The following is a 20426-nucleotide window of genomic DNA, read 5'->3' on the forward strand; positions in this document are numbered from 1 at the left end:
ACCTCACCACTCACTTGCAGTGAGTGCAAGAAGTTTTGAGAGCTAAGCAGGGCTGTCATCTCTATGAGAATCTGGAATGGATTTGCATGTTACACTCCACGTACTGTATATTTAATCGGAAAAAGATGCTCGCGATATGCTCGCTGCATTTCCCTCCTTCCCCGCACTGGCCTGGCCTAGTGCTAAACAGTAAAAGGTGATTCCTTATGTTAAATTTCTTAGCCGAAATGGTTTATTAAAACCAGATTTGGAGGGTATTATAAAATGCTTAGAAGCCTTTTAAAATGTCAACGCGGATCCCCCAGAGACTGAGTAAAATGTCAGCCCGGCTCAAGGGCCTATTTTAAGTGGAATGAATTAGCAGCGTGCTGTTGGAGGTTGTTATCCCAAACAATCAGTTAAGATGGGGAGAAAACATCCAAGTTATCTTTGTACTTTCTGTATGGAAAGTGGAGGAGATGATGTTTGCGGTGATCTGACCAATTCCTGAAGATGATTGCTTAAAGGTAAGTTTAATCAGGACAGCTCTTAAATGCAAAGACCCAGCCAAACTGTTTTTCCTCCTGACTCATAGGCTTAATCTCACAGCCACTAACTGCCTTTAAATCCCTTCTGCTAGCATATGCAAGTGTTATCTTCCCAGGAACAAATGTAGACTCCTTATCTCACTTTCTTCCGACTAATCTAGTCAATTCAGGTGCCCTATTAAAGCCACCCTACCTGCCATCTATAACCGACAGCTAGTATATAGGCCTCTGTGAATCTGTAGAATGAAGAATCCAACAGTGGTCACACAAATCCTGCTCCCAGCAGAATTTCTCCAGCAGCCAACTTGCCCGTGTGAAATTGAGTCAACCTACACATTTGAAAGGATGCAGGTGGTGCTGTTGGTTAAACCACAGAGTCTAGGACTTGCTGATCAGAAGGTCGGCGGTTCGAATCCCCGCAATGGGGTGAGCTCCTGTTGCTTGGTCCCTGCTCCTGCCAACCTTGCAGTTCGAAAGCACATCAAAGTGCAAGTAGATAAATAGGTACCGCTCCGGCGGGAAGGTAAATGGTGTTTCCATGCGCTGCCCTGGTTCGCCAGAAGCGGCTTAGTCATGCTGGCCACATGACCCGGAAGCTGTATGCCGGCTCCCTCGGCCAGTAAAGCGAGATGAGCGCCACAACACCAGAGTCGGTCACGACTGGGCCTAATGGTCAGGGGTCCCTTTACCTTTACACGTTTGAAAAGCTAGAATTGTGGACTGCACAGCTACAGATTATGGGAAGGATGTTGCCCCCTCATGTAAAAACAGACAGGCACACACAACAGATCAAACACAACTCACTGAAAACTGAAAACTCAAATGTGTAGCCAAGTCCTCTTCCTGATGTTCATTACTAAAAAGAGCTTTTCTCACAGAGGAACTTTCAGAAGCATTTCAATTATAATAATAACAGTATCTTGTATTTTGGTCCCAAGGCAGGTTGGCGGAAAACCCCAATAATAATACAAACATCAAAATGTTGTGTAAAATCCACATAAAATTCTACAACAGGGGTCACCAATGTGCCTTCTGCAGCACTCATGAAAGAACACATTAGTTGTCTCCTCAAAAAACCTCAGCACAATAGAGAATTTTTGCTGTTTCTCCTCAGGTTCTGTTTGCACTGGCTCAGCCTCTCCTACACTGAATATGCCCCCTTAAACATGCCCACATTTCATTAGATGCCAGGAGTGGACATCCATTCACCCATCATTTAAATAAAAGGAGAGGTGCAAAGAGCTTCTCTTTGTGAGTGAGCTCAGGAGTGGCTGATGGGAGCACATTCCCTCCCCTATTGATGGGGTGGCTGATGCATGGCACCCATTTTGTGTCATGCCATGCCCCATGGCAGCCATTTTGTGGCTGGTGCCCACAACACCATCTCAAAATTCCAGATGTGCCTACTGACCCAAATGTTGGGTGACCCTTGAGCTACAAAGATTAACAAGACAAAAGTACGACCCCAAAGAAGCCATACCCCATATCTAACACCCAAAATGGCCCACCTTCACTCCTGAAAGTGGAAGAAGCCTCAGATACTGATCTGAGTGCAAAGTCATGGCCGTTCTGCAAGCTGCATTTGGACAAGATCGTCTCTTGGCCATCTTGGCCACAGTTCATTTAGGAGACACCTCGCTGCACTACAAAATGGTGCAGTCCAGAATTCTGCCACCTCGTTCTGAGTTAAGCACAGAATGGCTTTTGCGGAACCAGATGGGTGTCCAGTTGATATTACGCCCACTCCAAACCACAGAGCCCTGCTGGAGAACTGCTGCTCCTGTTTTTCATTGCCTTACCCAGTATTTTGCTGATGTTAGAGTTGTGCATATCCGGGAAAGCCTGCAGGATCTTCCTCCGCTCGTCCTTTGCCCATACCATGAAGGCATTCATTGGGCGCTTGATGTGGGGTTCGTTGCTCCCACGCCCTCTGGACTCCCGATAAATCCGAGATTCTGAGACACCTGCGCTTCCTAAAATGATGGGGTGGGAGGGCAGAAAAGGCAGGGAACAAAGGATATTTCATTGTTATAAGCTGCCTCCTCAAGCATAGCTTTAAATCATACTCGGGAGGACTTGTCACTTCAGCATGAAGTCCTGCATCTCCCATTTTCTCAGTTATTTGTTGTACAGCTTTATGGCATGGTGGATAAGGGCACTTGTGTGCTTTCCCTCCACCATATAATCACATAAACATAGTTGCTGATGGTAGTCAATGCTGAGGTCCAAATGTACACACCTCCGGTTTGCACAGCCTTCCCTTCCTCTCTTTTTCCGCAGGGGAAGAACTGCCCAACTTGGGTCTCCATAGGGAATGCTTCCTTAGTGCATGGTGGAAGGAGGTTCCACACATTCCCATTCTTCTGCTCCTCCTAGAGAATCGCCAGCCACTTGAGTAAAAGAAGTGGGGCATGGGAATGTCACCCATGGTTACACTGTCTCCAAATAATGCAGGATAGTGCTATGGGTTTTTATCTTGGGATGAGGGTGAGGATTCTGAAACGCCATCTAAATTTATTTATTTTTGCTGAAGATTTTGTGATTCCACCAAAGGACTAGGCAGTGCTAGTTGCTTCCTAACAGTGAAGGGTCTTTTTATTGGCAGCATCACAAAGATATATCCCTTCTTTCCTGCTAAGGAGCTCATGGCAGTGTACATGGCCCCTCTATTTTATCCTCACAATTCCCCTGTGAGGTAGGTTAGGCTGACAGGCCAAAAAGTCACCCAGTGAGCTCCATGGCTGAATAGCAATGGAGGTTCAATCAGGTTCAACACTCTAACCACTTTACCACCCTGCCCCCTGTCCTGTCATGTATGTAACAAGCCAAAAAATGCTTGTTCATGGCCGCCTGTCTTTTCATGCATGGACACCTCTGCAGTGGTACAGACAATACGAAAGGTCTGTGCAACTCAAACAGCTGCTACAGCCCCAGAGTGCGCCTGTCCTGTGGCCAATCGGTTCTGCTAACTGATCACTTCTGCAACTGATCTCATCCTTCCAAAACCTATTTCTGTTTGCATCTTTCATCTCATCTTCACAGAGCCAGAAACGTGGTCTAAACTTTGGCAATGGCGTTTACTATGACAGCATGAAAAATTCGCCCACAGGCTTTCAGCATCGCACATCGCCAGCTTTGTTTAGTGGGTGTCTCCTTGCCATGTGCTAAGTACCAAGGAGATCAATGTTCTCTCTCCACCGGGCAGTGGATGTACAGGCACAGCTGGGAATAAGGCAAAGCGCTATGCTACTGACCATCAGAGTCTCCGCTCATGTTGAAATCCATCATAGCGTGGCTAAACTTCCCGTCTTCATTCTGTTTGACTGCCAACTGTTGAGTCAGGTTCTCCAGTGTCGTTTTGTCCTGGGTGGGGAGTGAAGAGGGGGCACAAAGGAGTCTTTTTATTAACACGCAATGGAACCACAAAGTTCATAGGTAATTTGCAAGATTCCCCAGAGAAGGAGGGTTAGAAAATAAGGAAGAAGATGGTTGGGTTGGAAAAGTAAATGAAAGTGGGGTGAATGCCCGAGGGGGGGGGGAGAGAGAATAACACAATTATTTTTGGGAGGTTTTATGAGTTGGAAGTATCATGGCTTGAACATTCACTCCTCCCATTTAAAAATACAGCTTTATTAGCCGAGGATGAGTAAGCTTGTGAAATTCAGATTAGTTTGACACACATTGCAAGCGCTCAGCTAGCATGTTCCGCAAAGCGGTTCAAATGTTTCTGGTGGAATTCAGTGCACTGAAAAGTGGGTTTAGTTTAGCAACCCACAGGGCAATTTAAGATGCTAATTTTTCTGATGGGCCCGATGGATACTTGCCTCTGAAAAACCTTGTAAAACTTAACAGTGGTAGGAAGTTAAAAGTATGCCAGGGCCATTCCTGATGTTAATTTTTATCCTATCCTTGTCTGAGTAAGGCAACTGAGAAAATAGCCAAAGGAAATAACTCTGAGTCAGAAATGACTACCTTGTTCACAGGATGTAAACGGCAACAATCCCTTCTGATGATTTTTCAGGAGTACCTTTACAAATGGGTGAAATTTTCACCCCACTCATCACTGTGACAATCACTTTCTCATCCATTTTCCTTAAAACTGTTTCGCCCACAACATTCCAGGGTGAGGACAAGAAACATTTTCCTCACACTTATTTCACAGAATTGTAGGGTTGGAAGGAATCTAGTCCAACACCCTACAATGCAGGAATCACAGTTAAACAATCCTCGACAGATGGCCATCCAACCTCTGCTTAAAAACCCTTCAGTGAAGGAGGGTCCAACACCTTCTGAGGAAGTCCCTTCCACTGTCAGACAGCTCGCACCATCAGAAAGTTCTTCCTGATCTTCAGTCAGAATCTCCTTCATTTGGTGCAATGAAGCCAACAAGATTTGGCTATTTGATGGTGTCTGAACAACACCTCGGGTTCTGTAGGGGTGGGGAACTGAGGGGGAAAATATACCCAATAGCAGTGGAGAAACACTATCATCCTCAAGACAACAAACAGAGAGCAAAAGGTGATGGGAAATAGATGAGAGCGGTGTCACTTGCTACACAAGGAAAGATCCTGTGTGAGAGGCCGGGAAGGGAAATATATATGACAGTAAGGACAGGTAAAAATGCATATTAAAGAAACACATAGAATCCGTAATACAGCACAGCAACTAAACACAGCAACTAAAGAGGCAGAGTGGGATTCAAAGAGAAAACTTGCAAATTTGCATACAGCACGCCAGTGATTTGTGCAACCCCTGGGCGGCTGCTCTCCATGGCTGTGACATGCTTTGTGGTTCATATGTTGTGCAGGTCTGCTTTGTGCATAACCACTCCCCCCCCCCCCAAATACCGCTCCTCACTTATGCCAGAGACCATGCTCAGAGTCTAGTTCTGGGAACGGGTTATGCCCTGTAAGACCAAGGAGGAGCCTCACAAACCCCACAGCATGCTCAGAGCTCGGGAATGTGCCTGCAGTGTGTTTACAAACATGGCTTTCCTGCAAATCCTATAGCTGAAACATTGTGTGGCCAGGATTAGTGCCATTCACTTGGCTTGGAGGAGAACGATGCCTCCACTGTGGGGCCTTGGAAGAGGCTAGCCGGGGCCTGCACCTTTCTCTGAGTGCAATACCTGCATTCATCATCGCTGGAAAATGTTGGTTTCCTCCCCCTCCACACCCAGTTATGGTGCTGCAGAACTGAAACGTGCAAAGCAAAGGCAGCCCTCCTTTTCGCAAGCCGCACACAGTTCAACTTGCCTGGCTTTCAGTTGCCTCTCTCCGCAGAACGTGGGAGTGATAAGGGGGAGGGGGGAGGAACCGGAGACTCTGTTTCAGCGACAAGGCGACCCCTAACCCCCCACTACTAAAACATGCAGTATAATAAAATAATTCAATTAGTCGCCATCAAAGGGAAAGTTGAGATAATTCTCAGAGGCTGTCACTCTGAAGCCGAGCGATGTCAAAACAGTCAGCTATGCTTTCGTTATGCCCCTTTGAGCCATGACTTAAGTGAACCTTCAGTCAATCTCGGTGCTGAGCAAAGGGAGAGGGATGGCATGCGAGAGTTGGCAGCGGGGCAGAGGAGGTGAAAAGTGAGTTGCAAAAAGCTTTAATTATAAAACAACAGAGCGGCCTCCAAGGCTGAGGAGGCCCAGCCGTTGCACTTAACCAATCTCTGCTGCGGCTGATGCACTGAACGAAATTAACATGGCTAAAGGAAGAAAAAGAAGAAGGAAAAAAACCCAAAGCAAAACAAAAGCAAGAACACCCTCGTGAGCAGAACAAGTTATTTGGTTTTTAAAGCAGAGGACATGGTAATCCATAAATTAAAAAGGGTTTTTAAATCAAAGAGGGGAGCAAAAGCTCAGCTGGGACGTAGCAGGGTGTATGAGTGAAAGGACAGGAAAGTTTTCAAGAGGCATAAGTAATGAACAATACTTTTGGCTTTGCGGTGTGTGCGTCTCAAGCTGAAGATTGCTACAGTATTTCCGGGTTGTTGAATTCAGTTTGGCACTGTAGTTTATATGGTCATTAGTCAACGAGACGGATGGTGGTGGGAGAACATAGGAAGCCAGCTTATATCGAGTCAGATCATGGCTCCATCTAGCTCAGTATTTCCTGCTCGGATTGGCAGCTGCTCTCTAGGGCTCCCTGATAGGAACCTTTCTCAGCTCTGCCTGAGGGACTGAACCTGGGACCTGATGCCACTGCACCTTTCTCAAGTAGGAACACAGGAAGCTGTTTTAGACAGAATCAGGCATTTGGCCCATATAGCTCAGAAATATTGATTCTGACTGGTAGCAGCTTGCTATGGTTTAAGGCACTATAAGGCGCTCCCACTTGGAGGGACTGAACCTGGGACCTTCTGCATGCAGATACTCTGTGAAGGAACCATCGTCTTTTCCAGGATGCAGAGTTAGAGTGATAACCCAATAAAACAAAAAGGCCCCTTGCTATGTAATAAGCTTCACTCATATGTAACAAACTAGGCTTAATGTCTCATCTGCTTTGGCCCTCAAATTTATGTTGTTCGGATTGCATTGTAATATTTTCTTTTAGGGTTTAGTGGCTGGTGCCTAATTTGTGGGTTTTTGAAGCAAGTTATAAATATTTTTGGAACGTTTTAGGAAGCTGCCTTGTACTGGTTATTTATATTGCTATCTCGGTCCCAGAATTGTCTACTCTAACAGAATAGGACCTTTCTTTCCTGTCACCTGTTCCTGTTAGATAAATCAGTATGAATTTATTTATTTTTAAGGTAAAAGAGTTGTCACCCTGATGCTTCTCTACCTTAAGATAATTAATGTGATAATTAATAATAATAACAATAATAATACCCTGCCCATCTGACTGGGTTGCCCCAGCTACTCTGGGCAGCTTCTAGTATGGTTGCCATATGTCTGGAATTTCAAGGACATACCTGGAATATCGTTGTCAGAAGCAGTGTCCAGCTGTAAATCAGCAAAATGTCCAGAAAAATCTGGACGTATGGCAACCCATGTTGGCAGTGCCATTTCTGGCGACGTTACTTTTGGCCAAAACAACAACAAAAAAGCCCAACAACTTTGCCCCCCCCAAAAAAGCTCAACAACTTCCAGCATATATAAAAACACAATGAAACTTAAACCATTTAAAACTTCCCTGTACAGGGCTGCCTTCAGATGTCTTCTAAAGGTTGTATAGATACTTATCTCCTTGACATCTGATGGGAGGGCGTATCACAAGGCATGCATGACTACTGAGAAGGCCCTCTGCCTGGTTCCCTGTAGCTTCACATCTCGCAGTGAGAGAACCACCAGAAGGCCCTCAGAGCTGGACCTCAGTGTCCAAGCTGAATGGTGGGAGTGGAGATGCTCCTTCAGGTATACAGGACCGAGGCCATTTAGGGCTTTAAAGGTCAGAACCAATACTTTCTGGAAACGTACCAGGAGCAAATGTAGGTAAGAAGAGATCTGGTGGATGCCAATGCCCATCTAGCCCAGCATCCAATCCCACCAGTGGTCAACCAGATGCCCATGGGAAGCCCAAAAGTGGGACTTGAGTGCATCAGAACTCTCCCAACTTGTGATTCCCATCAAATGGCAAACACAATCAAAGAGTGACAAGTCTCAGGTGCCTGGTCCCCAGGTCTCCATTACAACTCAGGTGAGGCCATCAGGAAGTAGCTCCTCAGATGGGGCTTTGTCAAATCAGGTATTGCATGCACCGGGGGAGGCTGCAGAGCACTGGAGAGAACATTAATGCAGGGTTTCCCAAACTTGGGTCTCCAGCTCTTTTTGGACTACAACTCCCATCATCCCTAGCTAGCAGGACCAGTGGTCAGGGATGATGGGAACTGTAGTCCAAAAGCCCAAACACTGGGAAACACTGCATTAATGGAAAGAAACACACCCAACCACCAGGCTCAGGCACCACACACCCTCATAAATTCTAAGTACCCTGTGAATGAGGAAGGAACAAGGAAGTGTGGTGGGAAACGTTTGGAAAACTGGAGTGCAGGCTTTGGCACAGTGCTAATCAAAAAGGGCATATAATGAATGGAACCAGGGTAAAATTAAGCACAAAAGCAGCAGCTAACCTGTTTTGCTTTAGAAGAAAAAAGAGGTGGGTGGCAATCTCCTATCTGCTGGGCTACGCACCTTCCAGGAGGATATTTCAATTTATGTTCATGGCATCACTCTGTCAACAAAGGAAGAGGATCCTCTTTCCTGTCCCTGCCCACTCGCAGATTAACTGCAGCTCGCTGACAGAGGGGCATCCCACCTTCATCTTGCAAAACCCATTTAGTGGTTCCAAAGGGGGAAGCACAATGGTTTCAAGTTTGCACATCAAAATGCACCCATTAATCATAGCTGGCTGGCTGGAACATGGCCATTTCCAAAACTCTTAGAAACTCTTAACTGTTTGTGATGTGGATCAGGCCTTGACACTATTCGTAGCCGCTATTTGCAGCTCTCTATTTGTAGGGAGATGGTTTAGGTCACACTGCAAGTTAGCACACAAAAGCAGTTCTGATCCTACCCAGTGGCACTGTTCAGACTCTGAGGCCCAGTAGTGCATTTCATGTGCGGCCAATGTAGAACTGACCCATGGATTTGGACTAGTGTAAATGCCAACATGCTGAACACCTGCGAGAAGATTCTTGAGCCTTGTTGAATATCGGAATATGGCTTAGGCTGAGCCAGCCCATTGATCCACCGAGTTCAGCATTGTCAGGCAGAAGTTCTCCAGGATTTCAGGTGGGGGGGATTCTGTCCCAGGTGTTCCTAGAGCTGTGCAAGGATTGAACTTGGGACCTTAGACACCAAAAGATCATAAGAGTTGGAAGGGGTCCTGAGGATCATCTAGTTCACCCCCCTGCAATGCTCTAACCAACTGGGCTCCAGCACTTTCCTATGGCTTTTCCCCATTGAAAACATCCTTGGCTTCCCCCATAACTCCTGAGGTGTTCCTCTTTGCCAAATTTATATTGAAATTTCCATTTTGGAAAAAGCTCTAGTTCCAGGCCTTATCCAGCGATTTTCAGAGGGAAGAGGGCAGGGGCTGTGGGAAAGCATGTGTAAAGGGACCCCTGACTGTTAGGTCCAGTAACGGACGATTCTGGGGTTGTGGTGCTCGCTTTACTGGCCAAGGGAGCCGGCGTACAGCTTCCGGGTCATGTGGCCAGCATGACTAAGCCGCTTCTGGCGAACCAGAGCAGCGCATGGAAATGCCATTTACCTTCCCGCTGGAGTGGTACCTATTTATCTACTTGCACTTCGTGGTTTCGAACTGCTAGGTTGGCAGAAGCAGGGACCGAGCAATGGGAGCTCACCCTGTTGCGGGGATTCGAACCACTGACCTTCTGATCGGCAAGCCCTAGGTATGCAAGGTTTGCTTGATTTCTGCAATCCTGTCCCCAGGATGAAAAGATTGTGGAAACTGAGGGAATTGCATTTGTAGCTGATATCACTTGCAATTTCATTACTTTGGGGTGTGTGTGCATGTTCCCACCACACCAGAGCTCATAGCTGGGATGAATATGTGAGCAAGACCTTCCACTCCTTTTGACAGCTGCGAAGCATGTGGCTTGACCTCCCCACTGGGAGATTCCCCACAGCAGCACTGCATACTCTTGGTGGCCTCCAGGAATGGAGAGCGGAACCTCCAAACAATTAGCTTGAACCATATGGAAAGTGTCTTCCAAACGAAACAGCTGCCATGTGGAACCCTGCCTCACAGGAGCGACTGCCGGCAGCTTCTGCATGGACGCCATAGCGCTGAATTGGCCTTTCGTTCTCTAGTTCTTCCAGGAGAATTAGTTGGATGCACACACAAGTACTTCAGCCTAACTGGGTGATGGCTCAAGATTCAAGTGCCTAGTTCCCCACACCCCTTACCCCACACCCCCAGCGCGGTAATACTCTACAGCTGGGTTTGGCCAAGTGAGTGCAAGCCTGACAGTGGCATTCCTCCGCCGAAACGTTCTCTTGGCCAGGGTAGCGCTGGCAAAATCCTAGAGAGCTGTGAACTCCGTTTGCCAAAAAGCTCTTCTCTAACTGCGTAATTCAAGGTTAAAATTTCATTCCAGCTCTCCATCCACAGTACTCGGCTCCTTCCCCTGCCATCTTCACTCCCCTCTTCCAAAGGCAGGCATACATTTCATTCACATTTGCTGCCTTGCACACACACACACACACACACACACACACACACACACACACTTGTGGGGCTGCAAGCCAGCCCAGAGAGTGCCGGCTCAGACACAGCTCCCCAACCTCATGTTCTTCTCTGCCTTTTGCCAAATGCAGTGTGTGTGTGTGAGAGAGAGAGAGAGAGAGAGAGAGAGAGAGAGAGAGAAAGAAAGAGAGAGAGAGAGAGAGAAAGAGAGAGAGAGAGACCAAGCTGAGATGACTGCGGGGAGAGGGTTGGTGAGGTGGGAATCCTTGAGGTCTGGCGAAGCCTGACTTCCAGTCTGCACAAAGGAGGCTGCATTGCAACTAGGGGTAGGGGGGAAATTCGAATCAGCTTGCACTCTAAAGCCAAGCCTACTAAATTTAGGCTGTGGACACACTCCTGTTTACTCTGCATCCAGTATCTAGCCTGTCGTTTCTCATGAAATGCTGCCTTTTGATGGGTTTTCTCTCAAGCCAGCTTTGATCCAATTTTTTTAAAAAAGAATGACCCAGCTGTGTTTTAAGCTAGGAATTTGTACACAGCCTTGCACTTTCTGGAGGAAAAATATGTGCAAACTGAAACACAGCCATCCTTAAAAATTCACACTTCTCTGAATTTTGCAACACAGTTGTCCAGCCAAATGGTGTGTACAAGAATGTTCACACTTAGGTAAACTGCATGTAAGAATGCATATACTAGTGGAAACGGCATACTGAATTGCATTGCATTAGAGGAAATTACATACAAAAATGTGTGTATTGGTACGATGATTGCTTTATGGAAGCATGGAAGCCTTTTTTTAAAAAGAAATATTATAGTATGATGAATTCGTGAGCAGGAAGGCATGAGAGATTGTTGTATTATTGTTATGATCCAAGACAGGGAAGACAGAGAGCAACAAGGGGGACAGATAACAAACAACATGGAAACATCATGGAAAATTGGATGGGATGTTGACAAAAGAAAAGAAAAATCTATTGTGTACTGGAATGTTTAAGGGGGAATTTTATTTTGGGTGGGGGAATTTAATTCAATATATCTTTTAAAAAACCAAAAAACCAAAATGTGTGTACTGGGAGAAATTCACACTAAAGTGCTGGTGCACTTTTATGAGGACTATGAGTGAGTTCCCATTGGGGTGCTGGCATTCTGGGCCTGACTGAAATTCTGGAGAGCTTCTGTCAGTCAGCATACACAACACTGAACTAGACAGACCAATGATCTGGCTCACTATAAGGCAGCTTCCTATGTTCCTAGTTTTCCTCTCTTTTTTGGACATCATAACCAAGCTGTGGATGGGACCACTCAACGTGTCTCACCAGGTCAACATTGGCCATCTGTCATGGATGCTTTAGTTGAGAGTCCTATATTGCAGGAGGCTGGACTAGATTACTCTCAGGGATCCCTTCCAACTCTGTGATCCTATGACACTATGGACTGTGCCACCTCTTATCTCTGGCCATTGCCTTGACAATGACTGTTGTGCAGAAAAACATGCCATAAAACAGAAACAGGATCAGTTGTTGCAACAGGCTGAGCTCTGATGTGCTTAAATGTCGTTTACAGAGCTATAAAACCCATGCGTGAAATGATAAAATAGAGTGAGACTTTCAAATGTTGACTCGGTTATTGTTAGCTCTCATTCTGGTGGCCCCGCTTTATTGTTTTCGACTGTTCTAATGAACAGGGAAATAGCAACAAAGAAGGGCTTTAACCTTCCAATTATATAAACTCCCCGGACCACCAAAGTAGACAAAAGATTATTTATAATGCAACTAAGATTTATCAGTCAGGAGGTTTCTGCCCCCATCCCAGACCCGCTTTCCTTGTTTGTATTGAAGTTAAAATTGAAAAAAACCCCACAAACCAGTGCCTTCTTCAGCCGCTTAAACTCTCCCTTGCTTATCCAAAAAAGAAAGAAAAGAAAAAGGCACCCATAGGAGCTAAAAGTAGACTTAAGAGAAGCGAGTGGGGAGGGGGAGAGGGAAACAAATTCCGACCTTATTTTCAGACATCTTTGGGGGTGGAATTGTATGACAGCTTAGTTTTAAAGTGTTCTCTCTGGTCCCTGCTCTTGGCTGGAACATGGGTGGCTTGAAAGCCTGGCTGCAAAGCTTTTAGCAGATCGGTTTGAAAAAGAAGATCCATTCGGTGTTCAATAAATAATGCTTTCTTCAGACTCCAACCAGCCCCCAAGCACAGTTGACACTGACCTATTGAATCTGGTTCTTATTCATACCTGGTCGTGAGTTTATCTCCTTTTGTTATTTACACAAGGGTTTTAACACATCGAGTGCTTTGCACACATCAATGAGTTCCACCGTAACAACAACCCTATAAGGTAGATTATCGCCCTCATTTTGCAGTAGGGAGAGTGCTGCATTCGGAGACACCACAGCGCTAAAGGGCAAAACTCACCCCTCAGCCCTAAAATGGGCTTCGCTCTCCTTCCAGTGTTCATAGAATCCTAGAATTGCAGAGTTGGAAGAGAACCCCCATGGTCATCTAGACCAACCCCCTGCAATGAAGGAATCTCAGCTATCCATACGGATGCAGGAATCACATCCATCCATGACAGATGGCCAGCAAACCTCTGATTAAAAAGCTCCAATAAAGAAGAGTCCATGCAACGATATGCAAATCCTCCCTCAACACAAACCTGGTATTTTATAAATGACAGCTATGCTGGAAAAACAGAATTGGCACAAGCCACGTACACAGTACTACTCACTGAAGCCCCATATCAATGGGGAGCTGAATGCACTTAACTGTTTTGCATTGCAAGCAAAGGATGTCACACACACACACAATCGCTTTCTTAAACCCTAAGCTGCTTTCGTTTTCTCCTGAACCAGAGAGGTCCTTGCAATCAAGGGGTTAACGTTTAGATGGGAGGGGTGGCATTAAAAAAAATATATATGTGGAGAGGGATGAAAATTGCAGCCCACACAGGATAGGGAGTAGCTGCTTTCATGTAAACAGAAAGTCAGGACGCAGACTGTGCTTTGCTGGTAATTGTTTACTAAACAATAGGGTGACTCAGTCGCTCAGCAGTGCCGCACATGTCTAAAATGGCTCAACATCCATTCCATCAACCGCAACTTCCCTGGGAATGTATTAAAGAAGCTGAAAATGCCACTAATGCTTTTCCTTGTAATTATTTCCTCTGCCCAGAAGCCCTATCACTTGTCCTCTAGGCCTGGAATGTACAGAGAGCACTGGATTTGTGAGTTTATGGGGTGGGTGGGTTACTTATGGTGCGTCCATCCAATGAAAGAACATAAAAGGCTGCAGCTTTTCTGGATGAAGCCAAACTCCTTCTACAAAGGGTTTAGGGCACAAGGAGTCATGGGCAGTTTACTCAGCTAGCTCCTCGCCTCAACCCATGAAGTTCCCAATGGTTTGCTGCTTCCCTTGTGAAAACATTACCCTGTTATCCACCACTGTTAAAGGTAGATGCTTTGAGAACATTTTCATCAGGCAGTAAATCGAATTGTACAAAAGGGGGTGGGGAAAATCTAAATGGGATCTGCTAACCCACAGGTTTTCAACCAGTGTGCTGTGGCACCTTGGGGTGCCTTGAATGATGGTCAGGGGTGCCGCGGGCAATACTGGTCTCTGTCCCTCTTCCCTTCCCTCCCTCCTCTGATGCCCTTTCATGTCTTGCACAGTTGTTTGTTGCAGCAGCCCTGGCTACAAGCTCCGCAGGTGCATGGTGCCTCTGGGGCTGGCCAGGGGGTGCTGGTTGCCAGGAGCTGAGGCAATTGAGAGACCAGGGGTGGCTACAGCAGCTCCTGGAGGACTCCCAAGGAGAGGAGGCTGGGGGAACACTCCACAAGGAAGGGTGTTTGAAAAAGGGTGAGGGGCTGCCAGCTTGGCAAGCGAGGGGTGGCATACCTGGGTTCCTGAGCCCCACAGGGGTGTCCTAGAAAGGGTGTAGTTGGTCAAGGGAGCTGTGGACTCAAAAAGCTTGAAAATCTCTGCACTAACCCTATCTCCTTATCTCTCTACACTCCTTCCCTAATATCACCTAAAAAGGTAAAGGGATCCCTGGCCATTAGGTCCAGTCATGACCGACTCTGGGGTTGCTGAACTCATCTCGCTTTACTGGCCGAGGAGGCTGGTGTACAGCTTCTGGGTCATGTGGCCAGCATGACTAAGCCGCTTCTGGCAAACCAGAGCAGCGCATGGAAACGCTGTTTACCTTCCCGCCCGAGCGGTACCTATTTATCTACTTGCACTTTGACATGCTTTCGAACTGCTAGGTTGGCAGGAGCAGGGACCGAGCAACGGGAGCTCACCCCGTCGGGGGGATTTGAACCGCTGACCTTCTGATCGGCAAGTCCTGGGCTCTGTGGTTTAACCCACAGCACCACCCGCGTCCCTAATATCACCTAGTTGTGTAGTAATCTGAATAATTTGAACACTGCAATAATCAGATCTCCAAACAGAATGTTTTGAAAGTTAATGCACAGCTAAGTCAACATCAGATATCACGGGCATGTTGTTGCACATGATTTCCGGGGACGTGTGGCATTCCTTCAAATACATACTGCGAAAATTCCATATCTTGCTTGCAAATGTGTGTTCCGAGTGTGCAACACGATTTATGATTATTACTTGTGCTGCAGCAAAATTGGTTGCATGTTTCCCCGGAAATCTTAAATAGTGCGAAGGGCCATTTATGTTCATAATTCAAAAAAGAACAATAACAAATAAACAAGCGTGCGGGAAGGCAGAGAGATTTTTAGAAATAAAAGGATAGGTTTTAATCACATTCTTAGGCCTGGCAAGTTTCCTTATGAAGATGCTAGATCTCGCCTGCCATTCAGCTGCATCCAAGTGATGGCAGAAGGTGTCAGACTGACAGCTTGAGACACAGGGGAAGCCTAATCCCTCTCTTACTGCAGTTCGTACCAGTTTCAAATCTATTGGCCTGGATATAGCATCACAATACGTTGGGGGGAAACAGGCCAAGCTCCTAAAATTTAGCAACATGTAACACTGTGCTGCAGGAAAGAAGGGAGGAAGATACCCAGAGACTGGAAAGTCTACATAGCTATCTTCTTCACTCGTAGCCAAGTAAGATTGTCTTCCATAAACACAGTTTTAACAATGAGTCCGTAAGTGACTGTGGAGGCCAATTCTGGAACCACACGTCCTTCCACAATGGGGACATAGGTTTCCGGGTGGGAGTTGATCATGGTGTGGATTTGCTAAGCATGCCTTCCTCTTAGCATGTTTCTCCCTTGTGTCTTGAGTTCAAGTGTCTTCAAAGCCCATGACATCTTTGTTAAAGGCTGTTCTCCAATTGGAGCGCTCGCAGGCCAGTGATATCTATAAGCTTTCAGCCACAGCCCAGCAGTATACTCTAAGACTAGGGCCACATACTCACATGCTTTAACCCAGTTAAAGCACTTTTATCTGAGCAGGCTGAAAGCAAAGAGTAAGGTTGCAGTAACTTCTGTCATAGAGCTTCAGTATGTTGATGACAATGTAGTGTGTGCACGCTCAGAGGATGACCTCCAAACCATCCTAAATATCTTTGCAGAAGCTTACGAAAAGCTTGGCCTATCACTCAACATCCAAAAAACCAAAGTGCGGCACCAACAAGTACAAAATAACCCCACTGAAGCACCACAAATCCAACTCAATGGTGTAACATTGGAAAATGTCGATCACTTCTCCTACCTAGGCAGTTAACTTTCCACAAGGGCCAACATTGATGCCAAAATCCAGCATTGCCTGAGCTCTGTGAGTGCGGCTTTCTCCTGATTGAAGTGCAGAGTGTTTGAGGACCAGGACATTTGCAGGGAAACCAAAATGCTTGTTTACAAAGCTATTGTACTGCCAACCTTACTATATGCTTGTGAAACATGGACCACTTATAAATGCCATCTCCAACTCCTTGAAAGATTCCATCAACGGTGTCTTTGAAAAAAATTACGCATCACTTGGGAAGACAGTCAAACTAATATTAGTGTACTGAAACAAGCAAATATCACCAGTGTTGAAGCAATGATTCTTCAACATCATCATGTTATGCGGATGCCTGATGATCATCTTCCAAAGCAACTACTCTATTCCAAACTTAAAAATGGAAAGACTAATGCTAGTGGTCAACAAAAGAGGTTTAAAGACTGTCTCAAGGCAAATCTAAAAAAATGTAGTATAAACACTGACAACTGGGAAACACTGGCCTGCGAGCGCTCCAGCTGGAGAACAGCCTTTACCAAAGGTGTCACGGGCTTTGAAGACATGTGAAGTCAGGACACAAGGGAGAAACGTGCTAAGAGGAAGGCATGCTTGGCAAATCCACACCGTGATCAACTCCCGCCCGGAAACCTATGTCCCCACTGTGGAAGGATGTGTGGATCCAGAATTGGCCTCCACAGTCACTTACAGACTCACTGTTAAAACCATGTTTATGGAAGACAATCTTACTCAGCTACAAGTGATTGCAAAAGAAGAAGATATAGTACTTTAATAGCAATTTCTTCCACTAAAGCAGAGGTTCCCAATCTTATTTTGCCTAATGCCCCCTTTTCAGAAAACAACAACAATGACTCAGCACCCTCTGTCTCTCAGCCTAACCTACCTCATTAGGTTGTTCTGAGGATGGGCTCAGGGGACAGGGAACTAGGTCTTGAGCTCCTTAGAGGAAAGGTGATAAATAAAAGTGAGAAATAACATCAAAATAAAAATGGCTGGTAGGTACACAGGGCAGAGCCTTCTCTGTTGTGGCACCCACACTATGGTATAAATTAGGAGTGCTGAACCTGCAGCCCTTCAGCTGTTATTGGAGTCCAATTCCCATCATTCCTGGCCATATGATAATGGATGGTGGGAGATTTGAGTCCAGGCCAGCAGTATCTGGAGGGCCTCTGTGCAAGAAGTTTTGCTTTATCTCTTGCATTTTGTGTATCCTTTAGATTTTTTTTTAAGATTTTGATTGTGTTCAATTATTGTTGGACACTTTGCTTTTAAGATTTCCTCTTCTTTTAAGTTTCATTCATATCTATCTATCATCTATCTATCTATCTATCTATCTATCTATCTATCTATCTATCTATCTCTATCTATCTATCTATCTATCTATCTATCTATCTATCTATCTATCAATCTATCTATCATCTATCTATCTATCTATCTATCTATCTATCTAATCTATCTGCTGCCCTTCCCCCCATGTTTTATTCATTTGCATATTTTAATACCACTTTGTCACAGGGCCAAAGCAAAGCCTGTCTAAGCAGTCAACAAATGAAATCATCATTAAAACAGGTTAGAAGCCGAATGCAACGTTCGCACTAAATTTTTTTTTTTGCAGCAATGGTGAAAGACACAACCGAAAGGCATAAAACAGCAGCACCTTTCTCAGTTAAAAGTGGGCGTATATAGCCAGGTCTTTAGAGAGCCTGCTTAAAACCAGTCAACGAGGGGAGCCAATAAACAAGAAGTGTGCATTATTGCTTTAAAATTGTGAGCCACCCTGAGTTTCTTGGTGATACGACGTTTTAAACAAGAAGCAAACAAATAAATCCATGTGTTGGCAAAAGCCAATGGGGTAGAATACCTCCACTTTAATATTATTATTATTATTATTTTTAAAAATGCTTTATATATAAAGAATCGAAGCCATCTATGCAAAAACTGAGAGGAGAGGAAAGTACATATACCCAAATCCATCTGATAATCAATCTCTACCATGCGTGGGCACTCGCTAGCTGTGAGCAGTGGCAGTGTGACAAATATAGCAAAACCGAAAAATCAGGCTACAATAGAAGGGAGAGGGGAGGGGGGATCTTTCATTGACCATCTGTGAAAACAAGGCATGTGGCCATTATATGCAGAGGCCATAAATAAGCACAAATGCTAAGAACCAAATGGCAAAAAAGGGAGTGAGAGCTAAGCTCAAAACAAATCAAAATGTTTAAGGCTGAAGAAAAAACAAGTCCGATCTTGGTACTATATCAACTTGACATCTATTTTCATATTTCTCTCTCTCTCTTTATTTAAGGGAAGAAGCTACGATGCAATGATGGGAGGGGAAGAGCAAAATTCTTTCCATACAGTAGCACTTTGGATAAACTGCCCGTTTTGATGTGAACGATCCAGTGAAGGCTGTTGACGGGAGGTACAGGATAGGTTTGACATTCGGCGTGATGGATGGGCGATGACATAAGACCCACACGCCCCTGCTGACGCGTTGTTGCAAAGATGTCTGGTAAGTGTGGGCAGCATTAATGTAAAGCAGATTGCACACTTCACCACAACCCGTCTACCCAGATACAAATCCCACTGTCTGTTCGGACATCACTTGCGGAAGGCAAAACCTCTTACTGAATGTCACCAAACTTTGTCTGAAGTGGGTTGGTTGTTTTTTTTAACTTTGGTGCTCCCACTCAGGCACATCTGGAGATAATGGTTGGTATTCTTCTAATGAGTCCCACCAGTTATTGTGCGATGGGAATTTCCCCTCTCTCATGTGCCTTCCCCAGATCTGCTCCAGAAGGTTGGTGGAACCCATAGAGCATATTCATGGAGGGGGAGAAGCAGAGGACCTCCTGTTGTGCCACAGAAATCTTTGCACTGCTGGAACATTTGCTCTAGCACTAGGATGAATCCAACCCAATGGAATAGAACCTCATGCATGTAAAGGATGTGCTCTACAACTGAGTGACAGCCTGCCCCCAACATTTTTCAGTAGAGTTTTGCACACTGTTGGCTTTGGGCTCTTGCCCACTGAGGGAGAAAAAACAATACCCAATGCATGTTGTACTATGGGTATTTGGATAAGACTACGCCCGACGCGGGTGGCACTGTGGTCTAAACCACTAGCCTAGGGCTTGCTGATCGGAAGGTTGGTGGTTTGAATCCCAGTGATGGGGTGAGCTCCCGTTGCTCGGGCCCAGCTCCTGCCAAACTAGCAGTTCAAAAGCACGTTAAAGTGCAAGTAGATAAATAGGTACCTCTCCAGCGGGAAGGTAAACGGCGTTTCCGTGCACTGCTCTGGTTTCACCAGAAGCGGCTTAGTCATGCTGGCCACATGACCCGGAAAAACTGTCTGTGGACAAACGCCGGCTCCCTCGGCCAGTAAAGTGAGATGAGCGCCACGACCTCAGAGTCGTTCGCGACTGGACTTAACAGTCAGGGTCCTTTACCTTTACCCCTGAAAAGCTCCGCACCAAAAATTAACCCCAAAACTGCATTACAGTGCAACCTCGGGTTACGTACCATCCTCCTTACGAACGCTTTGGGTAACAAGCTCCGCAAACCTGGGAGTAGATGGTCCTGGTTGCAAACTTTGTCCCAGGATGCAAGCGGAAATCGGGTGCCGGTAGCACAGCAGCAGCGGGAGCCCCATTAGCAAAAGTGCGCCTCATGTTAAGAACGGTTTCGGGTTAAGAACGGACCTCCAGAATGAATTAAGTTCATGACTGGAGGTACTACTGTGTTTTATTCTGCTTCTAGCAAGTCATGGGGAGGAACATGGCCTCACTCCAGAATATCCCATGCGAAAAGGCCTTGGGAAACGGGAGGCTTAATGCTCTTTTACTCCCTTCCCAAAGACTGAAGCACTTTTTCTGCTCAAGAAGACGCTGCCCCGGCGTTTACTCTGCTCATCCCCATCCATCAGGCAGCCGGAGAGGCATCAGGAGAGCATGATGGATGCAAAATTATCACAGGGCTGCCACTCGATACACTTCCTGCCATTTGTAACTAGCGTTGGAGCTGACATGCT

The 20426-nt window shown here is 45.8% G+C and overlaps 1 protein-coding gene across 19 annotated transcripts in view; it reads right to left on the reverse strand.

The window, feature by feature from the left end:
• SOX5 (SRY-box transcription factor 5) overlaps positions 1-20426 on the reverse strand; it is a 769299-nt gene that overhangs the window by 13684 nt on the left and 735189 nt on the right. For all 19 annotated transcript variants that reach the window (XM_083700221.1, XM_083700226.1, XM_083700235.1 and 16 more), the window contains 2 exons: positions 3782-3890; positions 2327-2500 (listed from right to left, as the gene is read on the reverse strand). In XM_083700221.1, coding sequence (XP_083556347.1) covers positions 2327-2500; positions 3782-3890 — 283 coding nt within the window. The remainder of the gene's footprint in view (positions 1-2326; positions 2501-3781; positions 3891-20426) is intronic.

The sequence above is a fragment of the Podarcis gaigeae genome (genome assembly GCF_964106915.1).
Source record: "Podarcis gaigeae genome assembly, chromosome: 10".
Taxonomy (NCBI): domain Eukaryota; kingdom Metazoa; phylum Chordata; class Lepidosauria; order Squamata; family Lacertidae; genus Podarcis; species Podarcis gaigeae.